The 27,103-nt window shown below is 42.3% G+C and overlaps 1 protein-coding gene across 9 annotated transcripts in view; it reads right to left on the bottom strand.

Moving 5' to 3' along the window:
• CADM1 (cell adhesion molecule 1) overlaps positions 1–27,103 on the bottom strand; it is a 539,770-nt gene that overhangs the window by 82,534 nt on the left and 430,133 nt on the right. For 6 of the 9 annotated variants that reach the window (XM_068240925.1, XM_068240926.1, XM_068240927.1 and 3 more), the window contains one exon: positions 14,046–14,120. The exons of the other annotated variants lie outside the window; for them this stretch is intronic. In XM_068240925.1, the coding sequence (XP_068097026.1) occupies positions 14,046–14,120 (75 nt within the window). The remainder of the gene's footprint in view (positions 1–14,045; positions 14,121–27,103) is intronic. 9 annotated transcript variants of the gene reach the window in all.

Genomic DNA, 27,103 nt, shown 5'->3' with positions numbered 1-27,103 from the left:
CGGAGCCTGCAAAGTCCATGCAGAAATTGTCAACTGACTTAAAGGGAACCTAAACTGAGAATGATTATTTTCTAAAAATAGTACCAGTTGCCTGACTCTCCTGCTAATCCTGTGTCTCTAATACTTTTAGCCATAGACCCTGAACAAGCATGCAGATCAGGTGCTCTGACTGAAGTCAGACTGGATTAGCTGCATGCTTGTTTCAGGTGTGTAATTCAGTCACTACTGCAGCCAAAGTGATCAGCAGGACTGCCAAGCAACTGGTATGGAAACATCCATATCCCTCTCAGTTAAAGGACAACTGAAGAGAGAGGTATATGGAGGCTGACATGTTTATTTCCTTTTAAGCAATACCAGTTGCCTGGCAGCCCTGCTGACTCTCTGCCTCTAATACTTTCAGCCATAGACCCTGAACAAGCATGCAGCAGATCAGGTGTTTCTGACATTATTGTCAGATCTGATAGATGAGCTGCATGCTTGTTTCTGGTGTTAATCAGACACTTCTGCAGCCAAACAGACCAGCAGGGCTGCCAGGCAACTGGTATTGTTTAAGGCTGCTTTCACAGTGGGACGTTAAAGTCCCACGTTACAGCAGCCTGTAAATCAGCCCAACTCACAGTAATGAAAAATCAATGTGCTCTTCACAGTGCCCACGTTGCGTTACAGTGTAACACTGCACGTTGAATGAAAGTGCAGCATGCTGTGCATTATAATTGGGCTTTAGCTGTGTTAGACTGCTTGCACATGCTCAGGGACTAGCCACATGGCTAATTAATATTCACTGCACTGTGGTGACATAACCTGGACTCGTAGTGTTGTCCGGATCATGAATGAATAGTTCATTTGATCGGGATCTTTTTTGTGAGTCGAATCATCCAGGTCATCACAATGAAAGATTCGGTTCACAGTGGATGTCTGTCTGGAAGAAACAAGAACATACAGAATGTACAGTGCAGGGAAAGTCGTGTCCTGCTAGTCATTTCACCCCCAGTCTGGTTCCCTAGTAAAATGATTCAAATGATTTGGTTCAAAGATCCGGATCTTTTGAATGATCCGATTCGAAAGATCCGATCCTGAAGCGGCTGTTCTATCAGTATAGATAGAACGAAAACAGCGCACCAAGAGCCGCATAACGCGGCTCAATCTGACGTCCAACTTCAACACCACCATGCGTTGCGTTAGGGGCACGTTATGCGACCTTAAGGTCCCCTAAAACGCAACGGCTTGGTGTAAAAGAGGCCTAAAAGGAAATAAACATGGCAGCCTCCATAGTCTTCTAACTTCAGTTGTCCTTTAAGGTTCCCTTTAAGTCTCCACCTCTTGCTCCACACAGCTCTCCATCTTTTCTTTAACACACTTTTGCTTTCTAAACAAGAACTTCTGCTGTGCAGGCAGGAGTGTGGGAAAGTTGGAGAGCCTCAAGCCGGCTTGGGTGACCTAACCCCCTCTGCGCCCCCCTCCCCACCTGCACGCTCCGGGCAATTTCACAATCTTGTTCATCCTTAGTCACAACACGTGCAAATTGGCTATACTGTGAACTGCGTGTTAATGTTATAGCTGTGTTTTACTGAAATGTTAAATTGTAGAATAATGATTTATGTTTGCAACTAAATGCCATGGCAGTCATACTTAATGCAAATCCTTTATAAGATGTTTATAGGTGCGATTAAATACCATGGTCTAAGGCAAGGGTACCACCCCCTGTGAAAATCAGGCTCTTGACATTTTGCTGTTCAAGATACACTTTCTATATTGAAAATGTAAGCATGAAGAGACTAGAGCAAAGATATGCAACCAGTTGGATGTCAGGAGCATTAGAAGTGGCCTGCTACTTCTCTTAAAGGTAATGCATGACTGTATATTTTGTTTATATACAAAATGAAAAAAGAAGTAATATGCAGGGGCACAGCAATAGCAATTGCTATGGGGTCCTGGTGAAGAAGAGGCCCAGATGGTACTTAATGGCCTCAATTCACTAATCTGCTGTCTTTAATAGCGATTCTAGAGTTATCACCATGGTGATAAGGCATGTAGTATTTAGTAAACATTTTACCTCAGGCAAACCTAAAGTTAACTCTTCTGTCTTTAAAGTGAATGGGAACCCATACTGTAATAAAAAAGTCAGATACTCACCTAAGGAGAGGGAGGCTCTGGGTCCCATAGAGCTTTCCCTCTCCTCTCCCCGCTGTTGCGCTGGCTGCCCCGTAGCGGTATTCGACCGTTTCGGTCAAATACCACTGTTTCCCGGCAGAAGGGAGGCTTCGGAAATGCTTCGGGAGCCCGAGTACTCCCAAAGACGGGCCGCTCTACACTGCGCACGCCCTCTATGACACACTAACATGTGCACAGTATGGAGCAGTCTGTCTTCGGGAGGACTCGGCCCCCGAAGACTTCTGAAGTCCTCGCGGTGGGGATTGGAACGGGGGAGCCAGCGCAGCACTGAGGGAAGGCTCATTAGGACCAGAGCCTTCCCTCTCCTTAGGTGAGTATCTGACTTTTTTTTTACTGAAGCATGGATTCCAATTAGCTTTAAGTTAAGGTGAGATCTCTAAAGTTAACTCTTCAATCCTTAAAATAACTCCAGAATTTTAAAGTCTAAAGACAGGCTGTTAATTAACTGCATGTGAAAATAACTACAGAGGAGGTAACTGCAGGACTGAAGTAATAAGATAACTCTCTCACTGTGAAAACTTATCTCTACTCCTTGAAGAGAACCCGAGGTGGGAATTACTTTTACTATTGGGGCACAGAGGCTGGTTGTGCGCACTAAGACCAGCCTCTGTTGCCCCATCGTGTGTCTCCATGTCCCCCCTGCTCGCCGCTATACCCCCCGCATTGCTGGCGACACGCAGCGTGTCGCCAGCTCAATGTTTACCTTGCGCTGTCAGTCAGCGCTGCTCCCCTGCCTCCTCCGCATCGGCGCACCCGCCCGTGTCCCTTCCCTCCCGCTGATAGGAGGGAAGTGACGCGGCGGGTGGCGCCGATGCGGAGGAGGCGGGGGAGCGGCGCTGACTGACAGCGCAAGGTAAACATTGAGCTGGCGACACGCTGCGTGTCGCCAGCAATGCGGGGGGTATAGCGGCGAGCAGGGGGGACATGGAGACACACGATGGGGCAACAGAGGCTGGTCTTAGTGCGCACAACCAGCCTCTGTGCCCCAATAGTAAAAGTAATTCCCACCTCGGGTTCTCTTTAATAAGGCAAGATCGATGTGTGGTGGTAAGTTTTCTCTTGCCCGATTATCTCCAGCATGATCTTAGTGAATTGAGGCCAATGTGCTCTCTATTAACTTTGCTTTGTTGCTCCACTCTCTGACTTTGTCTCAGTGCTCATGGACTATACACAGTGTGCACTGCATGAGAATGTAAACTCATATTCATAGGTTAGGGACAGGTAGCATTGCTCAAGAATGCCTAGATATGATGGCCCCACAACAATTGTGCTGTGGGGCCCTATAATGACTAGCTATGCCGCTAGCTATGGTTTCATTTTCATTACTGGTTTATTAAAGTAAATTAGGCTGTATTCTGGCATCAAAACGGGATTATAATGCATTCAATTTGAAAATGCCAGTACTGAGTTTCCAGACAGCAGTACCTGTGCAAAGTATACCAGCAATAATATGAGGAATGCAACACTGACTTCATACTCAACCCCACCCTAACAGAATACACAGTGATGTGAATATGGAGAAACAACTGCTCCTAACAATGCATTATTATTACCTCCACAGTAATAACTAGTTCCTAGGGGGTGGAGGAAGGTTCCGATCTAGCTGAAATCAGAGTATGCCTACAGCATGCCCTGAGGGTGCCACCTCATGCTTACATGTCTCTGGCCAGATTTAGGTTTGAATGTACAGCCTGTTTTTCCTTCGTGTAAGAAATGAGAAGCAAAAACTAAACGACAGACACACACAATAATCTGTGGATATGCTGACTGATATGAGGGTTGTAAAAAGCATGATGGCCATTTGCAATTTTAACCATATCTATTTAATCAAACGGGATATTTAGCACAATCACATGGAACAAAGCTAGGCACACATGCATTGACTTTTCCAGCCAATTCGATTACTTTGGTCAAATTTGTAAAAAAACAAAATCTAAAAAAAAAAACAAAAACAAAACCTATTGCCCATGACATATTCAATTAATCAACTCTTTACTGATTTTAGCCAGTTTATCGATCAAAATGAGTGATCAGCCATGTTGAGAAAGTGTCCTTGCAAGTGGGCAGGGGAGGAATGATGGAAGATCCAGGGACACACAGTGTTACACTGGAACAAGTGATAAAATGTTAACATTTCAGTCTATGCAAATGTATTCAAGATCGAGTGCGCAATGTGAAAAGGGAATCCAATGCTACCAAGTAATTTCTGATTGGGGTGGAAATGGTCATCTTGCCATTTTCATACCGTTTACGCCAAACTACTCTCCTTCTGCATGAAGGATGCCATTTCTGTTGGCCCACCAAGGATATAAAGAAGAACCAGAGTAGTTCTTGATCCAGTAAGGATACACTGCTGTTGACAGCTACAAAAAGGTCAGGAAATGTGTATGGTAAGGTGACAATTAGTGAGAGTAATGTGCAAAGACAACTGATTTTTTTTTTTTTTAAAGGTGGCAAAAGCAGTACTGAAGATAAAGTTCTTATCAGAAGTCTACAGTATGGACAGCAGTCACTGAGAAAGACAAAAACATCTGCCCCTTATTTAATTCACTCTGGCCCCTATGCATCTGACTTTTCTTCTGAGTTTTGTCACAGTAGATATTTTCACATCTTATCAATAAAATGCAATTCAAGCCACCAACAAACAAGAAAATGCTCAAAATAACTTTGCTATTTCATGTTTACTACTTTGTCACTTTTTTAATTGCAAAGTGCTGGAAAGTTGTGCTACGTACACACATGCGACAACGATCGTTCGTTGAGAACGACGAACGAACTTTTCATTGATGAAAGAACGACCTAAGTAAAGTTCCGTTTTAAAATGTGTGTAACGATCTGATCGTTAGAACGAACGTTACATCACATAAAGCAACTATTGCACTTGCACATAAAAATGAGAAGTTTCATGGAGAAATAGCGAAATGCGCATGTCAAGCCTAGTATGAACGACCGTTTCCAACGATGTACTACTTTTGCAAACGATCGTCGTTGGAAAAAATCCGCCAAGCTAGATCGTTCGTTTTTAACTATCTAGCTCATCCGTCGGTAGACTTAATGATCGTTGGTTGCGTTTCTTTAAACGGTCGTCGTTTGAAACGATCGGGGAACGATCGTTTCATACGACTATAGTCGCATGTGTGTACGCACCTTAACTATGTGGCGAAGATAAATTATCTCCTGGGAGAAAACTCAGGAGAAAACATTATAGCATATGAGCCTTTGACCCATATGCGATTAACTTTTTCCCCCAAGTTTCTCCTAGCAGTTAATTTACATATTTTCTCAAAAAACTTTTTCAGCATTTAACAATTTAAAAAGTACTAATAAGTTGGTGAAAAGTACTATAAAAATGATCTTTTTATTATTTCATTGTATTGCTTGCTGGTGGTTTAAAAGGCATTTTATGACAAGGGGCCATATGCAATTCACTTCTTCTCCTGAGTTTTCTCCTAGGAGATAATTCTTCAATTTAGAATAACTTTTAAGCACTTGGCAATGGAAAAAGTACCAACAATTAGGTGAAAAAGTACTATCAAAATTATATTGAGTATTTTCTAGCTTGCAGGTGGTTTAAAAAAACATTTTATTGACATGTTTGAAAATATCACCTGGGAGAAAACTCAGGAGAAAAAGTGAATTGTATCTTGTCCTCTTTCTAGTCAGTTTTCTCCTAGGAGAACATTTTTCATCTTCAGTTCAACATAACGTCTCAGCACTCTGCAATTGAAAAGGTACCAAAAAGTAATCAATAAAGAACTGTCAAAATTATTCAAGAGTATTTTCTTGTTGGTGGCTTTAAAGGCATTTTATTGATAAGGTGTGAAAATATCACCTAGGAGGAAACTTAGGAGAAAAAGTAAATTGACTCAGGGCCATTTGGTCAATACCTTGATGACTACCCTGAGTTTTTCCTCCACATCCTTCAGCAGTGCCTACAAATACAGAAACCATGTCATCCATGCACTGTAAGAGTTACTCCATCTAGTGGCATAAAAGCATCACACTTTATGGAGATAATGGCAAACACATTAATTTTCATATAACCCGGATTTGTATTTTATTACTTTATTGATTATGTTAATTCATCTATCAAAGAATTGGTCCCTCATTATGCAGGATTCTATTAGTCTCCCAGCTTCTTGGCTTGCCAGCCTTAATTCCTCACATGCTTTTGTATCTTGAATGTTAATGAATCTTGAAGAACCAAAATGATAGTCTTGGTAAGATTCCTTTTGCACTGGCAGCCCAGCATGGCTAGTTTACAGCACAAAGCGTTCTGTCCCAATACAATTCCAAAGCAAAGTGTTTGCTGTACCCCCAAGGCCTTGAAATGCAAAGGAAACGTGACCGTGGATTTGCTGCTGCTCATCAAATGCCAGGGAAATGTATGCCATAGGGGTTATTTTGTGCTCTACAGTACCTGCCTGCCAAATGTCTAAGAAGCACTAATGCCACAGGCTTTTTAATAGTTTGGCCAGATTTTTGTTAGGCCTTTGGGAGGCATTTTCATAGTGTTCCACTGCAGCCTGAACACTGGTGAAATATGATAAAGTCGCAGAGGACTCTTATTTAAGGCCAGGCTGAATGACACATGTCCGTGCTCATCACCCCTCAGCTACCTGCATACTTCTGATCTTCAAATCCAATTTAATGCCCAATTCCAATAGAAACAAAACTTTTTTTTTTTCCAAACCATCAAGTGTATTTTGACTTGCAAAGTTCTAAGTTCCCTCAGTGTCTCCACTGTTATCCAATTCAACCTTACAGACTTCTGACCGTCATAAATAGTAACTGCTGAATTTCCAGCTGTGGTCTCGGGTTTCCTGTTATACTACAAACTGCAATGGTAGGTGATTATATGAGCAGCAGTGGGCTGTTCCTCATGAGCCAGAACTCATCAGTTGCAACATCAGACCACTGTTGAGAATGACAGCAGCCTAAAAACCCACCTTATTCCCAGCCTGAAACAAATGCAGGGCCTGTCTGTTTGATGTACACACAGTACCACCTTAAATTGATCTAATAACAATGTGGTCACATGATCACACTGTTATCAGACCAATATAAGTATATATCTGGCTTATTTCAACTGAAATGGATTGCAACAGATTAAAGGATCCTGACAAGGTACAAGGAGATAGATGTCTAACCTGTCTGGATTTAAGGTAGCCACACACACCATACATTATTATTATTATTATTTTCAATTCAAGAATTAAAATATATTTTTCTGATTGATTGTAACATTTGAAAAACCTGACCAATGTATCAAACACGTGTTAACTTTTTCCCCAATCATAAAAACAGGAAACAAGTACACCTTGCCAGTTAATACATCCAATCATAGATGCGATGGTAGAAGACTGTTTCAGGTCTAACTGACCATTCCTCAAGCCCAACTAAAATGCATTAAGGATGGTGGCATGCAGATCAGGAAGTGCATATAAGACTAGCGTAGGTAATACCATTATTGACACCAAGGGGGAAGGGAAGTTTACAAAGTGCTGATAGGGATGGGGAAGCTGGCTCAGCAGCACAGTGTAGACACTGCAGTACTAGTGTAAAGCACCGTTTTTGCTGTTGCTAGCACACAGGAGACGTGTGCGCAAGAGCTCGGCGACAGCTCCACCTGAGCGACAGCTGTCTACACGTCTCTTCCCAACAGGCAGAGACGCGGCGGAAGCTGTTGCCGAAAGTTTCGTCCCCCCGCCGGAAGCTCCCTTTTGGCTGTGGGTAGCTGTCACTAGTCCGCACATACACACGCACTAAGTACGCGTGGTGGACCAGCGACAGTTGCGGAGGTAGAAGTTGCCGGCGATTGAACTTTTCAATCGCACGGCAACTGCTGTCTCCGGCGACAGTTCGGGGTGCGCGCCTCATACACACGGGGCAACTGTCGCCCAGACATGCGTGTGCCACGTGTTTGTGGCGACAGTTGTGCCCCGTGTGTATGAGCCTTTTGTGTACAGGCTGTTGTTACAGGGAAGAGCTTGTAACCAGGAGGCAGTTACAAAGTTTGCGCACCTCTACAGAGGTGCAAAATCAATAATGTATCCAACTTTATTTCTTTGCAGAGGCAGTTGAAGGCAGTTTTGCATTTGTGTGTTATCAGTGTATTCATCCTTAAACCCCGACAGGAACATAAACTCCTGTATCAACGTTAAGATATATCTTCATTCAAAGAAACAAGTCTGTGCATTTTCCAGCAGGGCCAGGCTGAAATCCAATAGAGCAGATGCAAACACAAAACCTTGGAAACTGTCCATAAACTTTAACCATTAAAGTGATGCCAGTCACACACATCAGGGCATTGATTTTGCTTCAGATATAACTGGAATTTAGAACTGTGTCTATGAAGAAGGTTTTTCAATAAAGCCGCACATTTCTGAAGCTTTCTCAATACGACCTCATATTTCAACTGAAATTGCATTTAGAAAATTGGATAGCAGCTACAAATGGTTCAAAAACATTAATGGATCAGTTAATTTTAGTGCTTTTTCACAGTGAAATCTCATTAAAAAGAATGAAACTTTCTAGCCTGCTTGTCCGTATTCTTTTTGATTTGATTACAAAAATAAATTGATCTAAACTAAAAACTGGCCATATACGAAATCCATTATTTATACAGCGAATCACCTTAAAAAGTATCAGTTTAGCAGATTTCTGAATTGTAAATATGGCTTAAAGTGTACCCAAGGCGGTGTGTGTGTGTGTGCGTGGGGGGGTGTTTCTGATGTGACACAGAGGCACGTTCCCTGGTCTATGACATGCCTCTGTGTCCCCATGCGCCGCTCTCCGCCCCCCCCCCCCGGCGCCACACTGTCACCCCCTGAAATTGAGGCTACCTGATCTGGCTAGATATCCACCCCCCCCTCCCCCCTGGATTGGCCCTTTCAGTGTATCCTAATTTTAATTACAGTTTGCATTAATTTAAAGTGGAATTTAAATCGCCATGTGTAGTGATTCATGAGTGATCACGCCAGCGTTTACATACTTTACATTTCAGAAACGCAAACACTAACACAAACGCTAGCGTCACCAAAATGCTCCATGTCCTGCGATACCGATTTTGTTAACCGCAATCGCTCCAGTGGAATTTGGCTTATCCATTAACATTAGCTGAGCGTTTAGGGAAATCGCTAGCGTTTTGAATCACACAGAAGCTCACAATGCAAATGCATCCTGTGAGCAGGAATGATTAATGAGATGTAAATATCTGAGTTTATACAAATTTATGTAAATTTCGATGGAAATATGCAGCTTGAAGATGGACCAATCAAGTCCCACAGAAGTTTAAATTGAATGATGCATATATATCAAGCTGCATATATTTGCATAACATTTTACATAAATTTGCATAAACTCAGAAGTATTTGCATATCATTGATCAACCCTACCTGTGAGAACAAGCATTAATCCTAATGAAGCCTGAAAAGGCAGATGTCTATTCTACAGGTACTTATAAATATCTGTACAGAATGTAGCCTTGGTACTCATATAACATGATCTGATCTAGTACAATAAACATATGCAGATCCATTAGCCAGATTACCTGGCTGTACCGAGGCAATAAAGAGCATAAACTGTTTCCCTGCTGCTCTTTATCAACTACTTAATTTAACCACATCTGCACTCTACCTTATCAAGTAAACATACCTGCAAACTTCTTTCTCGGATAAATGATTTGCAATTTATCACAAGTAAGGTTGCCTTGTGTAAGTTGCATTACCACTTATAAGTAGGAATATTGAAGTTTCCTTACCACGGCAGACCTGTCTCATTGTGTAAATGCTGCCTTGCCTGGGAGTGCAAGCTATTGATTTGCATTATCAGCTGTTTCAGATGGAGAAGCGGCTGACTGCGGTGTCACTAGATGAAATGAGGTTGCCAGCTGTATATAGCAGTATCTCTCTTATTACAGTGAAAACGTAACCTTAAATACCTTCATTTCATACATTCCTGAATCTGAATAGTAAGTTTCCTTAAAGTGAACCCGAGGTGAAAATAAACTGATGAGATAAAGAATTATATTTATCCTCCTACTCCTAAAAATGACGTTTTTGCTATCCCATAGTTTTATTTTATATTTAAACCTTTACAAAGTAGATTAGATGTTTTGTTGTCTCTGCTCAGTGGCAGCCTATTAAGTAACCCTAAATGAAAATACTTGAACTATTGACCTTGTTTTAATTTTCCCCTGCTCTCAAAAGTTGTATTTTGCCAGGAAAACTTTTATGTCTATAATTTGCTTATCAATGATGTTTCCTATATTGCCGACAAGGTAGTGACAAGACAGAAGCTGTCACTTCCATGCCTAAAAATTAACTCTTTCAGGCAGCAAAATAAAACAAGTAAAACAGCCTAGTTATTAAACTGTTTTGCACAGGACATGCATGTTTATCTCATCACATCACATGTCCCCTTTGGTAAACTTTAAGTTGGAACTTCAGCTATCAGTAGAGATGGCCTGAACTGTTCGCATTCTTGGCGAACTGTGAGCATTTGGCGTGTTCGCTCGCCCCCTATACATCATCATGGAGCCAAACGTTGACCCTTACCTCACAGTCAGCAGACACATGGCAGCCAATCAGCTAGCACCCCCTCCGGGACCCCTCACCCCCCTATTAAAAAGCAGTTGCAGTGGCCATATTGGATTAATTCTCTGCTGGCTGCTGTCAGTGACAGCCAGGTCAGACTTGCTGCATATAGGTAGGGAAAGCAATAGCCAGGCCTGTGTTCTCGTTACTCACTGACTACTTGCTGAAAGCACCCCAAATAGCCCTTTTGAGGACTAGTACATCGGTCTTCTGTTTTTTTATGTTGTGTGCGACACTCCACTGCCCACTGACACCCATAGCTGTGCACACTAGGTGTTAGACCTCTTGAAACAATTTTTCCATCACTTTTGTGGTCAGATACAGTCCCTGTAGGTTTTTAAATTCGCCAGCCCATTGAAGTCTATGGCGGTTCACATGTTCTAGAACATTTGCGTAAAATTTAAGGTTTGCAACATCTCTAGCTATCAGTACGGAAGGCTTAGACTTTCATAGATATGTCCATACTGGACAAATGAAACCGCACTCTTGGGTTTGGTGATGTCAGTCTTTGGGACAGTAGATCTTTCCCAGGAGGAACAATGACAAGGGCTGGGGTAGGGTGAGAGGCTTTACTTAGCTTTAGGAGGTTGCTCTCTAGGCCAAGTCTTTATACGCTCCTCCATCTTACCCAAGGAGATCCGCAGCTGCTTTCCTGATTCTTGGTTCCACAATGCATGTTGGGAGATGCACTCCTACATTGTGAGTTCTCACATGAAAGGACTACATATTCCAGGTACCATTGTGGTGGAAGGGACGTGTTACACCACCATGGGCTCTTCAAACTGCACCACCTGCAGGTCTCTCTTTTTCTCTAGAAGAGAAAAAAGACTTGGGCTAGGGAGCCACCACCCGAAGGTAAATAATGCTGTTACTCTCCCACGCACACTTTTATAAAGAACCTCCCTTAGGGGGAGGTTAGTTTAATCTATCTTCTAAAAAAGGTGCTTGGTTAACTAAGTCACTGGCCCAGAATGAGCGTGCAGATCAGATGCTTTGACTCTGGTTTGACCGCACTGTCTGCATGCTTGTTGCAGTTGTGGGACTCAGAAACAACTAATGCCAAAAGTTCAGCATGAAAGCCAGGCAACTAGCATTGTTCATAAGCGAATGAAAATCGCAGACTCAGTGTTTCTCTCACTTCAAATTCCCTTACAACGCAGTGCACATGCATCTGTGTAGAGGAGGCAACACACTATTAGACATTTTCTTTACAATAGACAGATTTAATATCTAATGACAATCTATTGAGATGGCATTTTCAATCAATCTAATGATTGATGCCACCAGGAACCATCGGGAGTGTGTATGGGGTGGAATTGTGACTGCTGATACCTCCGTTTAGATCTAATGGTGTTGAGAGTTAAGACAGCTAAATGATCCATATCTAGAAAATATTGCTCTTTTACCAATCTATCAAAAATCTTCAAAAGTATGGACAGCTTTATATCTACGGAATCTGCCAAACCAATTCATATTGTACAATCAATTTGAAGAAAAGAAAATTTGGTAAAAATGATTTTATGACATGTGGAAAATGCTGATATCACTGAACAGAGGGGTGGTGAGTACATAGAACAGTATAAAACATGCATGGTGGTGGTTTCAGAGATTCAGCTGAAAACAGAGGCTGCCTTGAAGCTGAATATTGATCCAACAGTAGGAAGGGGGGTAATTTTGAAGAGGGTAAAGGTGGTTTACCAACGATCGCATTGTTTCAGTGAAAAGATCACTGTGTTCCATTATTTATTGATAACATTCTGAGGAATGCCACATTTGTATTTTAACAGTGGGGTGTGTGTCGAACGCTTGTGTAGCACTTTTGCCAATAATGGTACACAGTACGAAGTAGTGGTCCCCGATTGGTACACTGCTAGTTCTGCCCTTAGCAATGCACGTAAAAAAAAAAGACTTCAGATCACATCGGGGGTACTGCAGTAGTGCCAGTTCTCCAATTTTCACTGCCGAACTTCTGGCAATTACGGTAGGTTTTGTAAAATGGAGAATACAAAAGTGGAGATTTTTTCCTATTGGAGCTTCTTCTAAATAGTATGTCTTGGTGATCACCTTCCAATCATGGTTTATGGTCATTGAAACCGACCAATCAACAGTAATTCATTTTATGAGGCTGATCAGTGTGACTAGAAGTGGCTAAAAATGTAGACTGACTTTTGGCAGTTGGAGCAACAGAAGAGAGGATTTGTGCGACTTTATGACCATGTTTCCACTAGAAATGGCAAATTGCATGGAAAAAATGCATGGTGTTTCTTTCATTCTATTTATGAAGTGTGTGCAAAATGCCACGGAGTTGTACAGAAACCCTTTCATATCAAAAAGCAAGTAGTACGTTTGCGCACCAGAGGCCACTACTGGTAGCACAGTACTACAATTTGACAAAATAGTCTTGGTGTTCGAATTCAGGACCACATGGTCATGCAGCACCATTTCAGCACAGGGTGCGTTTCATTTAACTCCGATACTCATTTAACCCCGATACCACCGCCTCCCAGTTTGGAAGTAGGAAATATCGAAGTTAAATGAAACACACCCTGTCCTGCTGTTCAATGCTGAATGTGGCTGTTTAGGTTCGGGTTCCAAACCACATGGTCCCGAATTTGAACACCAATACTACTACAAAATCATGTTAAGACAAAATCAGATTGAAGACTACATGATTTTTTCAAGGGAGGGATTCACTCATTTGTTCGACTATAGCTACCTTTAGGACTTGTTCACTTTCTGGAAAATGTGCAGCAGCATGTTGTAGGAAAGCATGTCAACACGTTGCCATGAGGTGCTGTGTGACTAAATTCGGTGTAATCTAATAGGACCTTCAATCCGAGGGCATTGAAATGTTGTCTAGACTTTCTTTTTTTAGCACACACCACTCGGATGTAAATGGGAACATAGCAGAGAGTAGAAGCCCAACATGTAGCATTTTGATTCCACTGCTGAACAGAGTACAGTGTGAATATGCCTTAGTCCTTACAGATTCAATGATGCGTGTGGTTGCCGAGCGCTACGTCACAAAATTAGGCTAGTGTCCAACATCATCAGGCACCAATCATCTACGACTCTATGCAAAAACACTGCAGTCATGGCCAGAGCAGAAATAAGTGATAAAAAATGTCCATGAATGAACTGAAGACGTGATTGATCGAGGCAATTTCATCTGGTTCAGAAATAATAGGATGACACCTGAAATTCATTTGCACATTGACCCTAACCCCCAGTTCATGCAGGGAAGTGACAGACACACATGTAATGAAGGTACCATACCTGAGATGGTGGAGGGTGTGGTAGTTGTGGTGGTAGTGGTGGTAGTTGTGGGTGGTGGGGGGGTAGTGGGGGGATCTGGATGGAAAGACAAGGAAAACAAAACCCAAATTAAAAAAAAAAATAAAAAAATAAAATAAAACACATCACAAAAGGCACAATCTCAATGGGAAATCAGTAGGGCATAAATGTTTTGATGGAAATCAGAACAATATTAATAACACGAAGCCAACAGCCATTTAAGCAGGGTATAATCAGGAAAGTATCCAGCAATGAATATGAATTTGTCGGGTAATTAATCGGATAATTAAAACAACAGTAAAATAAAAAGCAAACATGACTCAAACAGGAAATCAGCAGGACATTAATAAACATAATCGCATCAATGTGAACTACAAAGGACAATAAATACTTACAGTACATCAGGCTGAAATCAATACATGAATTAAGAAATGAAAACATCAAATGTGAAATAAAGAGGTGTACTGGGTATAAAATGGGATAATGATAACAATATATCTAGAAATGTGTAGAAACACTGGGGATAGTGTCATCAAACTTCTACACAACTCCGTGCCTGTTACTTTGATAGAATAATAAATTATTAAGAAAATCCCACATAATAGAGCATACGAAATGTTTGAAAATGTAGGATTCAAAAATAAATTTGAATACACATAAATATGGCAACAGCTCTGTATACAAGGGGTCTCATGGTTTCTCAGAATCTCTCTAGAGCAGTGATGGCTAACCTTGGCATTCCAGCTGTGACAAAACTACAAATCCCATCATGTCTCTGCCTCCCCGAGCTATTCTTAGAGCTGTCAGAGTATTGCAATGCCTTATGGGATTTGTAGTTCCACCACAGCTGCAGTGCCAAGGTTAGTCATCACTGCTCTAGAAGAATAATAACTCTAGCTTCAACCACATCAGAAATCAAGGCCACTTTTTGTGCCCCAGCCCAAGTATGTTGAGGTTCCCCTTCCATGTGCAGCAGCACCCCTCCAATTCCCTGTGCAGCCCCCTCTTCCATGATGTGTAACAACCATGTACAACAACTCCTTTGTTTTCAGCTCTTTTGAGCATCAGTTTTCCTTTTTCATGTGTTGCTTACGATTTTCAGCCCCCTCTTCCATGTGTAGCAACCCGTCTTTCATGTTCAGGTGCCCCCTTGGGCTGCAGCCGGCCAAGGCTCTGGCCTTTCCAGAAATCAGGCCCCGTCAGAGACAGGCCAAACAAATGCTCTGTAATGCTAACACCTGATGCCACTTCAGGCCCAGCCTGTATTTATCGCCAACACTCATGTCATATCCAGTGCTACCCTTATAGAAATGTTTTGACTAGTTAATAACATTTAAAAAAAGAATATACAAATGAAGGTATGTGGAAGGCCTTGATTATGCTAAGCAGCATGATAAACCATGGTACTCTGTAATATTATTATGTATTTATATAGCACTGACATCTTCCACAGCACTTTATTGCGCTATAATCATGTCACTAAGGGCTGTGGCACCCCGCCAAGCACTTTTTGAGCAGTTTTTGAAATAACGCTGACTTGCATTAAAATTGCAGCAACATTTTCGGGATTGCAATTTTTTGAAAAATCGCAATTGCGGCTATTTTGCTGTAATATTAATGCAAATCAATGTGAGAGTTAAAAAAAAACAAAAACGAAAACAGATCAAAAAGCACTTGGCGGTGTGTTCACACTATGTGTGGTGCGTTGCTCAGCAACACCACATACACTGCCCATACAACTGCATGGCAATGTTCATGTACCTGCATTGTAACAGATTGCATCATCCTAACATTATCTGGATAATGTGTTTGAATATTTACAGATTGCATAGACACGGACGAGGCCTTAAATGACCACCTGTGTTATAATCTGCACAGTGTGCCTTGCAGTTCATGTGCATTTTCTGCAACGTGCAGTGTGAATGCAGCCCAACTGTCCCTCAGCAGATCTCACAATCTATACAAGTGGCCAGTGGGGTTGTGGCTCCTACATAGCCATTTATTTAATATCAGCTGATCAAGACTCTTACATGCAGATAGAAATAAGCTTTAGCTATGTAAACACTACATGAATCTCCAAGCAGTCAGCTTTGCTCCCCTGAGTCTCTAATTCTGAGTTACAAAATTCTGTTTCAACACACACCACAGAGATATTAGGTGATCATCACCTCATTCTACTGAATACTTCCATACAAGGGTCCCGGTCTGATGTTTCCTGCTCCTCTCCTCCTCAGAAAATCATGCAATGGTTGTATAGTGCTGATTTATAGCAAGGGATGATAGCAGTCAGATTATGTCTTGCACATCTGTTTACATCTAATGTATGTAACTGGATTCAGTTCGAGCCGTTTCAAAGTGCTGCAAAGTAATGCCCATGTCACACTAGGCCATTTTCATTGCATTGTGTTACCCTTTTTTACTGCAGGGTTACTATAAAATGCAATGAAAACCTATGAGGCATTCCTTACTTGCCACGGTGTCCCGGAAGCATCGCATTTGACGCAAAAGCAACAACACGCTACCATTCGATATTAGCAGCGACCGGAAGTCAATGGCGATGAGTGTGTATTCAAATTTTTTGCGTTGCGGTGTGCATACGCAGAATCCTATTTTTTCAATACAATGCCGTGCAATTCATTTTTCGGACACAGGAAGTGAGATTACCGCACCTTCCTGCGGTAATCTCCAAAGCCCATTTTTAACGCTGCAGTGCGATGCGATCATCTGATCACACCGCACCTATAACACTGGTTTCTGGTGTGAAACTGGCCTGAATGCTCCCATAGGAAGACGCTGCACTAGCGATTTGCTGATCACCGGCGACTGGCAGTCACCCACAGTGTGAAACAGCCCTTAACGTGAACCCGAGGTGAGAGTGATATGGAGGCTGCCATATTGGTTTCCATTAAAAAAAAAAAAAATACCAGTCGCCTGGCAGCTCTGTTGATCTATTTGGCTGCAGGTGTGTCTGAATCACACCAGAAACAAGCATCCAGCCAATCTTGTCAGATTATCAGTAATCAGTGATAAGCTGCATGCTTGTTCAGGGTCTAGGGCTAAAAGTAATATTGGCAGAGGATCAGCAGGTCAGCCAGGCAACGAGTATTGCTTAAAAGGTAATAAATATGGCAGCCTCCATATAACTCTCACCTCGGGATCACTTTAAAGAAAACCTGTACTGAAAATTAAAAGTCAAAAAATAAACATACACAAGTCATACTTACCTCCTGTATAGTCTACTCTTCAATCTAATTTTCCTCTCCTGAGTCCTGTTTGTCCACTGTGATCAATGGAATTCTCCGTCCTCCATTTTGAAAATAGCCATTACCCCATAACAGCTTCCTGGTCAGCACACAGTTAAACTGTAACATCGCCCACTTGAGCCATAGGGAAACATGGACACATCATTTCTCCTCTCAGCTGTAACTGACAGCAACTGATATAAAACTGACAGCAACGGATATATTTCAGTTCTGACAAAATGTTGTCAGAACTGGAAGGGATCATTGTGAGAAGAAAATGGTGAGCTTCTGAGAGGAACAGATGGCAAGGTAACTATGTAATATTTATTTGAAGTTACCTCATGAATTTATTTTAAATAATTTTACTCAGTACAGGTTCTCTTTAAAACATGACAAGTGTGCACAAATTCTCATGATATATGGCCAATTAGTGAGACAGTGAACTAGATCCCTGCTTACAAATGCATATAGAACAAAATATTGACATATCAAAACACTTATTTATTTTTCCTCTTTGTATAATATTATCAATGGGGCATTTCCTGCCTGTTCATGTGAAATCAATGAACAAATAATAAAGATTTACAGAGCATTTATAGCAAATTACTGAAATAATCAGAGTACGGTAAATGTACCTGCAGAAGCAGTCCAGCTTCCCCTTAATTATCTCTAGGAGTGGTACAGTAAATGTGGCGGGTCGACCTACTCTGCCCGCTGTCTCCCAGCTGGCAATAGCTGTCTGACCAGCTACTGTGTGCCGAGCGCCAATGATGAAGACATTTTTCCTTTCATGTAACAATTTTGGCTCCTTGATAAAACCTGCAGGAAGTACATGAGAAAGTGATGCCGGACTGGCACTGTGTGACCAAACTGAAAAGAAATAGTTTTGGATTGCACGTCGGACCACACAGACGTCAGAGGGTCCACTGTGCTCACACAATGACCCCGCTGTGTGGGAACAAGAGACAAGCAGAGCGCAGTGGCAGTGTGTCAGAAAACACACGTATTAATCATGCCATCTCATTTTGAGATTGTGAAAGATATTTTGAATGGGTTGATGAACTCTGGGGCCAGCCAGCACAGAAAAGGAGGGGAAACGAGCACCTCGGGGCAATTACCGCATCTGTGTGCAGAATTTGTCATTCTAGCAGTTTATCACAGGGAAGCAGGTTACGGCATCAGAATAGGGAGCATCTTCACATTATCCGTGTCTTACAATAGGGTGAAAAGCTACAGAGGCTAGACCAGGAGTCCGCTGTCCCAGCTATTGCTGCCTACTTGACTTTTAAAGAACAAAAGTCAATAGCCTAAAATTAACACAAAAAAAAATCCATTCTCTGGTTTTCAGCACAATAGGTTACCATTTAGCTCCAAAAAAAAAGTTACCACTTCAAGGCCAAGTTCAGCATGTAACTCATCTTGACAAGATGAATTACATGCTGTCTTGTTAGATTTCTCAGGGACACCAGCTGAATGATAGAAGCTGGCCAGCCATTAAACCTATAAAGGAGTCAGCGGCGGCAAAGAGCAGGCAACAAAGGTTTCAAGGATTTTGTTGCTGTGATATTAAAGAGCTCCGTGGGGTTTCATTGGATAGGGAATTGAATAATATTTTAAAATGTATTCTTTTTTTCCCAGATATCGCATCCTTCCCAAGTTATCAGCAGTGAAATTCTTAATATTCCCCAAGCTGGCTGTCTGTCTTGTCAGCCGTCAGACTCGGTCTCCAGGGAGAGGTTCTTCTTCTACGAGCGTCTGAATAAATGGGCGTGTTCTGCCTTGCTTAGCATTGTTGCAAACAGATTTTTTTTTTCCTGGCTGATACAATTGCTTCGATTGAATGTGTTAGGGATTAGCAGATCCAAGCATATCCAGCTCACTAAGGATGAGCAAGCATAGTTTTGTGAGAAGAAAAAATGTATCTGTGTGCGAAGAGGGGACTGAGGCAGAGAGGGTTAAAGTGTACCTGAGATGAAAGGGGAAAAATGTCATCTCGATTCTCCGTTGGGTAACCCGGTAAGTCCGACAGAGTCCGGCTGCGCCTTTCTGGCCAGGAGTGTTCTGTGCCCCTGCAGAACTCTCCCAGCATGCAGTACGCTCTGACTCACAAAGTTAACAGGGCAGCTAGAGGAAGATCCAGGCGGCCCGGGAAGACTGAGTGGGCCGATCAGCCTGAAGGGGGTTGGAGGAAACCCCAGGTATGTAAAAATTATTTCCTGAGGTTTATCCTTTAAAGAGGCACTGTAGTAAGATGCAGTACAATGCAATAAATTATTCATGATACACACTTTTATAGTAATATACTTGGTTTCAGCATCACAAACACTTCCTATATATTGCTGTTTATTGGTATGTAACCACCCTCTCCCGTGAGGATTACCCTGTTTACTATGTGGATCCCCCTCAGCATTCTGGGAGATCAGGTATATTGGCTTTAGGATTCTCAGTAAACAAACATTCTGCAGAGATCACCTGGCAGGACTAAAGATGTCGCAACCTGTGGTACATTTCAGAATGTAAATAAGGGTGAGGAAAGATTTTAAAAGTTGCAAACACTGCCTAAATAATTTATAAATAAATATTGTAAAAAAATAAAATAAGAAATGTCATTAATTGTGTTATTTTTATTATAGGTCCTCTTATTCATGCAGATGGTTTTACGCGTTACTTTCATGTTTTTACGCGGCTGAATACAATCTAAGCGTACCTTTTTACGCGTCACGTGACTTTTTATGCGTACACGGCAGTTCCCCATCAGGTCCGTTTATTCCTATTGGGTGTGGTTTAGCAGCCGTTTTTTCTGTGGGGGTGTTGCTTGACAGTGATGTCACTTGTGGGATGTACTTCCTGTGTACTGAAGTTCCCCATTAGGTCCTCTGCTTTTTGATCTGCTCTGATTGGTTACTTCTCAAGTCCTATTTGTGGATTGGTTAATATTTGAATGTGTAGCCATATAAAAGGAGGTATGTGAACACTGTCTGTCATTATGAGCTTGCAACTTGAAGAAGAAGCATGCCGCTTCGAAACAGCGGGCTGTAGTTGCCTTCAGCTCTATTTTTGTTATGTGATTTTATTGCACAAATAAAAGAGCTATCTTTTTCACTTTAGTGGTGCTGCTGATACTTCTTTTTTGCCATTTTTGAACTTGATGAGCAACGAGTTCTAATCAGCTACAGTATAGCACGCTGGTCTCCAATTAGAGTGCTGGGTCAAACAACTTTTTAGGTCCTCTTGTATGGGATTATGCCCTCTTGCAATGGCACTCTATCTTCCTGATGGTTTCTGCTTCACAGTGGAAGTTCCGCCTATAAAACAAAGTGTTGGGAGAATGGAGCGCAGCATGGAGCCCCGCGAAAGACAACCTCATCCATGTAAATCAGCTCTCTCTGCCGCGGACCCTTCATCAAACATGAGCAGGTACAGTTTTGCTTCCCGTGAAACAGTGCTTGCTTATCTGTATGCACTACCTCTTGACTCAGAAAGTTAGCTGATTCAGGGAGTCAGATGCGGTGCTAAATGTTCACTGAGCAAATAACGGGAAGAGTATCGGGAAACTGCATTCCATTATGCAAAATCATATATTACTTGGGACAGTAATTCCATGGATTCTCATTCAAATTTCTGCTGAAATCTGATTGAGTTTACCCGTATATACTCACGCATAAGCCTAATTTTTCGGGCACAAAAACATGTGCTTAAAAGTCACCCCCTTGGCTCATACACGTGTCACCCCCACATTGTGAGTATCAAGGGGTGTCCATTCCCCCACCAGGGTATGTGGATCGGAGAGGTATGGCTAGTGTAGTGATTCTGATGTTATGTGATGACTTCCCTGATAATTCCACCCCCTACTAATGTACAGTCTGCTCACAATGTGGGGAGGTGGGCTGCCTAGTATTGGGGGCACATCTAGCTACAGGGAGGGAGGCTGCCTAATACTAGGGGCACATCTGGGTATGGGAAGAGGGGCTACCTAGTACTGGGGGCACAACTGGCTCATACTGGGGACACATTTATACTGTGGAGGGGACTACAGTATGTGGAGAGGGCTTATACATAAGTCAATAACTTTTTCTGGGTTTCTAAGCAAAAAGTTGGTACTTTGGCTTATACATGAGTATATGGTACGGGGTGGTCTAAAAATCACAAAAACCCAATAATTTTGCAATCAATGAATGATACATTCACTTCGGGATCAGGCTATTGTTGACTAGTGAGTAGCTAGCTTACTAAAGGAACTTACAAATGATGATGAAATAGGAGGGAAAAAGTTTAGCAAATTCACCAAGCAGACTATCAGCAATGCAAAGTGTTCAATAGTCCGATATATTTCTACGGGAATAGGCTCATGTCTCGCCTTTACTTGAGTTCAAACAAGGCTTTTTAAATAAACGTTTCTTTCAATTGACTTGAATGGAAAGGCCTGAAAAATGCATAGGAAGCATTTTTAAGGTTTTAGTCAGCATTTAGTATCTATTACCATTTTTGGCTTCAGCGTGGACTTTGCATTATCACACTGTCTTTCAGCAAACATCAGATCGGCTTACTAAAACTTCTTGGTAAATACACATAAAATGCCACTCAAATGTTTGACAAATGCCAGTATAATTCCTGCTGCCTTTAGTTAGCTTATGGAGATCTGGAAAATCAAAAGCCAGTTTGAACAAGGCCCTAATACATCATAGAGTTCTTTTCTAAGCTCCGTTTCCCATGCCAACAGATCCAAGGCAGGAGCTTTCATCACTGCTTGATTGCAAACAACCCTGCACAAAGTAATCATCTTTCCATTCTTAATCCTAGTAAGTACTGCAGGGAGCTAGGAACATTCTGGAATGTTAGGGTTCTCACTAACGGTACAAAGTTTAGGTAACAATTATATTTTCAATAAAATTATTCAGATTGTAGTGTATGAAAACAGTGAAGCTGGTGGATCCAATCAATCAATTTCTTAAAGGGAAGGTCCAAGCAAAATAAAAAAAATGAGTTTCACTTACCTGGGGCTTCTACCAGCCTCATGCAGCCATCCTGTGCCCTCGTAGTCACTCACTGCTGCTCCAGTCCCCCGCTGGCAGCTTTCCGACCTCGGAGGTCGGCAGGCCGCATTGCGTACGTTTTTACGCATTCCCGCTAGTTAAGAACATTAACACATACGTTTTTACGCGTTACTGGTTCAATGCGTAAATTTTTACGCATTGAACCAGTAATGCGTAAAAACGTATGTGTTAATGTTCCTGCACTAGTGGGAATGCGTAAAAACGTACGCAATGCGGCCCGCCGACCTCCGAGGTCGGAAAGCTGCCAGCGGGGGACTGGAGCAGCAGTGAGTGACTACGAGGGCACAGGATGGCTGCATGGGGCTGGTAGAAGCCCCAGGTAAGTGAAACTCATTTTTTTTATTTTGCTTGGACCTTCCCTTTAAAGCGGACCTGACCTTAGAACTTCCCCTCTCTCTAAAAGATAAGCAACAGCATAATGACCTTTAGGCTGCTTTCACAGTGGGACGTTACAGGCGCGTGTTAGAGCAGCCTGTAACGCAGCCCAACTCACAGTAATAAAAAATCAATGGGCTGTTCACAGTGCCCACGTTGCGTTACAGTGTAACACTGGACGTTCAAAGAAAGTGCAGCATGCTGTGCGTTATACACGGTTTTAGCCGCGTTAGACTGTTTGCACATGCTCAGTGAAGGAGAGGAAGAGGGGAGAGTCTGTTATTGTCCCTAGCCACATGGCTAATTAATATTCACTGCACTGTGTGATGTGCAGTGTTTACTTCCTGGGGCGGCCGCTTTGAGCGGCGAATGGCTGGCAGGACCAACGGCGCACCAAGAGATGCATAACGCGTCTCTATGTAGCGTCCGAGTTTAGCACCACCATGCGTTAGAGGAACATTATGCGACCTTAACGTCCCCTCTACACACGTCTCTGTGTGAAAGAGCCCTTAAAGGTATACTGTAGGGTGGTCGGGGGAAAATGAGTTGAACTTACCCGGGGCTTCTAATGGTCCCCCGCAGACATCCTGTGCCTGCGCAGCCACACACCAATGCTCTGGCCCCGCCTCCGGCTCACTTCTGGAATTTCAGACTTTAAAGTCTGAAAACCACTGCACCTGCGTTGCCGTGTCCTTGCTCCCGCTGATGTCACCAGGAGCGTACTGCGCAGGCACAGACCATATTGCGAGGACACGGCAACACAGATGCAGTGGTTTTCAGACTTTAAAGTCTGAAATTCCGAAAGTGAACCGGAGGCGGGGCTGGAGCATCGGTGGGACCATTGGAAGCCCCGGGTAAGTTCAACTCATTTTCCCCCGACCCCCCTACAGTATCCCTTTAAAGAAAAACTTTTTTGTTACAGTTGATACAAATCCTGCAATAAGTCTGCAGTTTTTCTACTTCCTGCTTTCATGTAAGCAGACATTATCTGCTCTGCCGTGGCAGGAGCTGACACAGCTAAAGATATCAAAATAACACTTGTGATTAGTCACAGATGAGGGGAAATTAGACAGGCTAAACTTGCTAAATACATACAGAGTGCATTTCTCTATGTTTTTCTTCTGTCCAGTGCAAGAACTGGTCAATCAGGGTGGTGGATTTTTTCATTAAAACAATCTCAACTAGTTTTTGATATTGGGAACAGTTTGAATCTCTTTAATGCTGTGGATTGATTTCATATCTTTGTTGATTGATCTTATCTTTTGGTTAAGGGCGGATGAGTGTAAAGCTTTGGGCCAATAAAAGCATTGTACACACATACAAGGAATGTCACTCAGAAGGGATCGGGACTCAATCCCTCAGGTGACAGTGTAGGCTCAAGACTGTACAGAGTACTCTGTTGCTATGGAGGAGGGCCAACGAGGGGAGCTCATGATGGAGCGGGTGGGGCAAGAACAATGCCCTCAGCCAGTGTTTGGCCGATTCAATCCACCAAGGCGAATCAACTGCCAATGAATTGATGTGGGCTGGGGCTGCCGAAACACTGTGTGAATGAAGCTATAGACTCAGATTAGGGTTATAGTAGGTTTAGAGAAAAGTATCAGCTGAAGTTAGTATTACGTTCATTACATAGGTTATACAGTGTTCTCCGCAGGCTCTTTTAGCCGGGTGCTCCACTCGGCTAATTTTCGTGAGCACCCGGCTGTCTTCAGCTCACCACCTCATCCACAGTCTATGCTGTAAGCAGAGTTGTGCTGGCCATACATTCCCCTGTCGTGCCCGACCCGGCTATTTTTTTCATGCCACCCAGCTGGAAAATAATTCTGGTGAGAACACTGATTATAGCTATGCATTTTGAAAGCCAGAATTCATCTTTTAGATTTGTAATTGTTGGTAAGGACATGTACACATTGGCCGTGTGTAAAATCGCATGTGATTTTTTAAGCGCAAAGCCTTCAGGAAAATAAAAAAATCACAACGCACCACTGTGCACAGTCCCTCCCCTGCTTTTGTGAGATTAAAACCATAGTTCACCTCTCTACTTTTGTGAGTAAAAGGTGAATAAGGGCTATGCCGTTACACATTTTTTCATATTTTCAGTAGAAATTCCTTTTTGAAGATGAAGACACACGATACAGAGATAAGTGCAAAAAAAAAGTATAGAGCTGCCAGGAAAAAGGGAATTTCTTTCATTTGCACAAAGCCATAACCTGACCCCTCCTACCTCCTCTATCTCTCCTGATGATGCAGCTTAAAGTGGACACAAACTCTTGCACAGTACATAATGAAAGGTCTTTATTCTACATTTAGTTGCTGAAGAAATTTACTGCTTTGTTTTATTTGTTTGTTTAGCCAGAACAAAGTGCCTAATCTGTTGGAATCAGCAACTGTGAATAGACTGGAGGAGAGCTCTGCTGAGTCAGCTCTCCCCATACAGTGAGCACTGAGGCTTAACACTTTCAGTGCTCCTTGCAAAAGTGAAACCAAGTTAAACTTTAAGGGTTTTATTTTGGAATTCCATAAACTGTAATGAAGATTTTTTACCATAAAGTTTATCATGCTGTGGCTAATCTTTTAGAGCAGAGAGCAAGTTAAGTTCCACAGGGAACCTGAGGAGAGAGACATTTGGGGAGTGACATTTTTATTTCCTTTAAACAATGCACATTGTTTGGATATTCTGCCGATCCACTGCCTCTAATACATTTTATATATAGATACTCCCTGAACAAAACTGTATGCTTGGTCCGGTTGTGTGATTCAGACACTACTGACCAGAAAGATCAGCAGGACTGCCAGGCAACTGATATGGTTTCAAAGGAAGTACATGCAGCAGCCTCCCTGTGGCTATCTACAGGGTCTTCTCAAAAAATTAGCATATTGTGATAAAGTTCATTATTTTCTGTAATGTACTCATAAACATTAGACTTTCATATATTTTAGATTCAAATACACACAACTGAAGTAGTTCAAGCCTTTTATTGTTTTAATATTGATGATTTTGGCATACAGCTCATAAAAAACCCAAATTTTCTTATCTCAAAAAATTAGCATATTTGATCCAACCAATAAAAGAAAAGTGTTTTTAAAACAAAAAAAGTCAACCTTCAAATAATTATGTTCAGTTATGCACTCAATACTTGGTCGGGAATCCTTTTGCAGAAATGACTGCTTCAATGCGGCGTGGCATGGAGGCAATCAGCCTGTGGCACTGCTCAGGTGTTATGGAGGCCCAGGATGCTTCGATAGCGGCCTCCAGCTCATGCAGAGTGTTGGATCTTGCATCTCTCAACTTTCTCTTCACAATATCCCACATATTCTCTATGGGGTTCAGGTCAGGAGAGTTGGCCGGCCAATTGAGCACAGTAATACCATGGTCAGTAAACCATTTACCAGTGGTTTTGGCACTGTGAGCAGGTGCCAGGTCGTGCTGAAAAATGAAATCTTCATCTCCATAAAGCTTTTCAGCAGATGGAAGCATGAACCCACTTTTGAACCAGAAACAGCGGCAGAAGCGAGTGACCTGGGCTACAGAGAAGCAGCACTGGACTGTTGCTTAGTGGTCCAAAGTACTTTTTTCAGATGAAAGCAACTTTTACATGTAATTCAGAAATCAAGGTGCCAGAGTCTGGAGGAAGACTGGGGAGAGGGAAATGCCAAAATGCCTGAAGTCCAGTGTCATGTACCCACAGTCAGTGATGGTCTGGGGTGCCATGTCAGCTGCTGGTGTTGATCCACTGTGTTTTATCAAGGGCAGGGTCAATGCAGCTAGCTATCAGAAGATTTTGGAGCACTTCATGCTTCCATCTGCTGAAAAGCTTTATGGAGATGAAGGTTTCATTTTTCAGCACGACCTAGCACCTGCTCACAGTGCCAAAACCACTGGTAAATGGTTTACTGACCATGGTATTACTGTACTCAATTGGCCTGCCAACTCTCCTGACCTGAACCCCATAGAGAATCTGTGGGATATTGTGAAGAGAAACTTGAGAGACGCAAGACCCAACACTCTGGATGAGCTTAAGGCCGCTATTGAAGCATCCTGGGCCTCCATAACACCTGAGCAGTGCCACAGGCTGATTGCCTCCATGCCACGCCGCATTGAAGCAGTCATTTCTGCAAAAGGATTCCCGACCAAGTATTGAGTGCATAACTGAACATAATTATTTGAAGGTTGACTTTTTTTGTTTTAAAAACACTTTTCTTTTATTGGTTGGATCAAATATGCTAATTTTTTGAGATAGGAAATTTGGGTTTTCATGAGCTGTATGCCAAAATCATCAATATTAAAGAGAACCCGAGGTGTGTTTAAAGAATGTTATCTGCATACAGAGGCTGGATCTGCCTATACAGCCCAGCCTCTGTTGCTATC

Source organism: Hyperolius riggenbachi, chromosome 6 (genome assembly GCF_040937935.1).
Source record: "Hyperolius riggenbachi isolate aHypRig1 chromosome 6, aHypRig1.pri, whole genome shotgun sequence".
NCBI classification, from domain to species: domain Eukaryota; kingdom Metazoa; phylum Chordata; class Amphibia; order Anura; family Hyperoliidae; genus Hyperolius; species Hyperolius riggenbachi.
The sequence above is the reverse complement of the archived record's forward strand: the minus strand, read 5'-3'. Positions and strand labels throughout refer to the sequence as shown.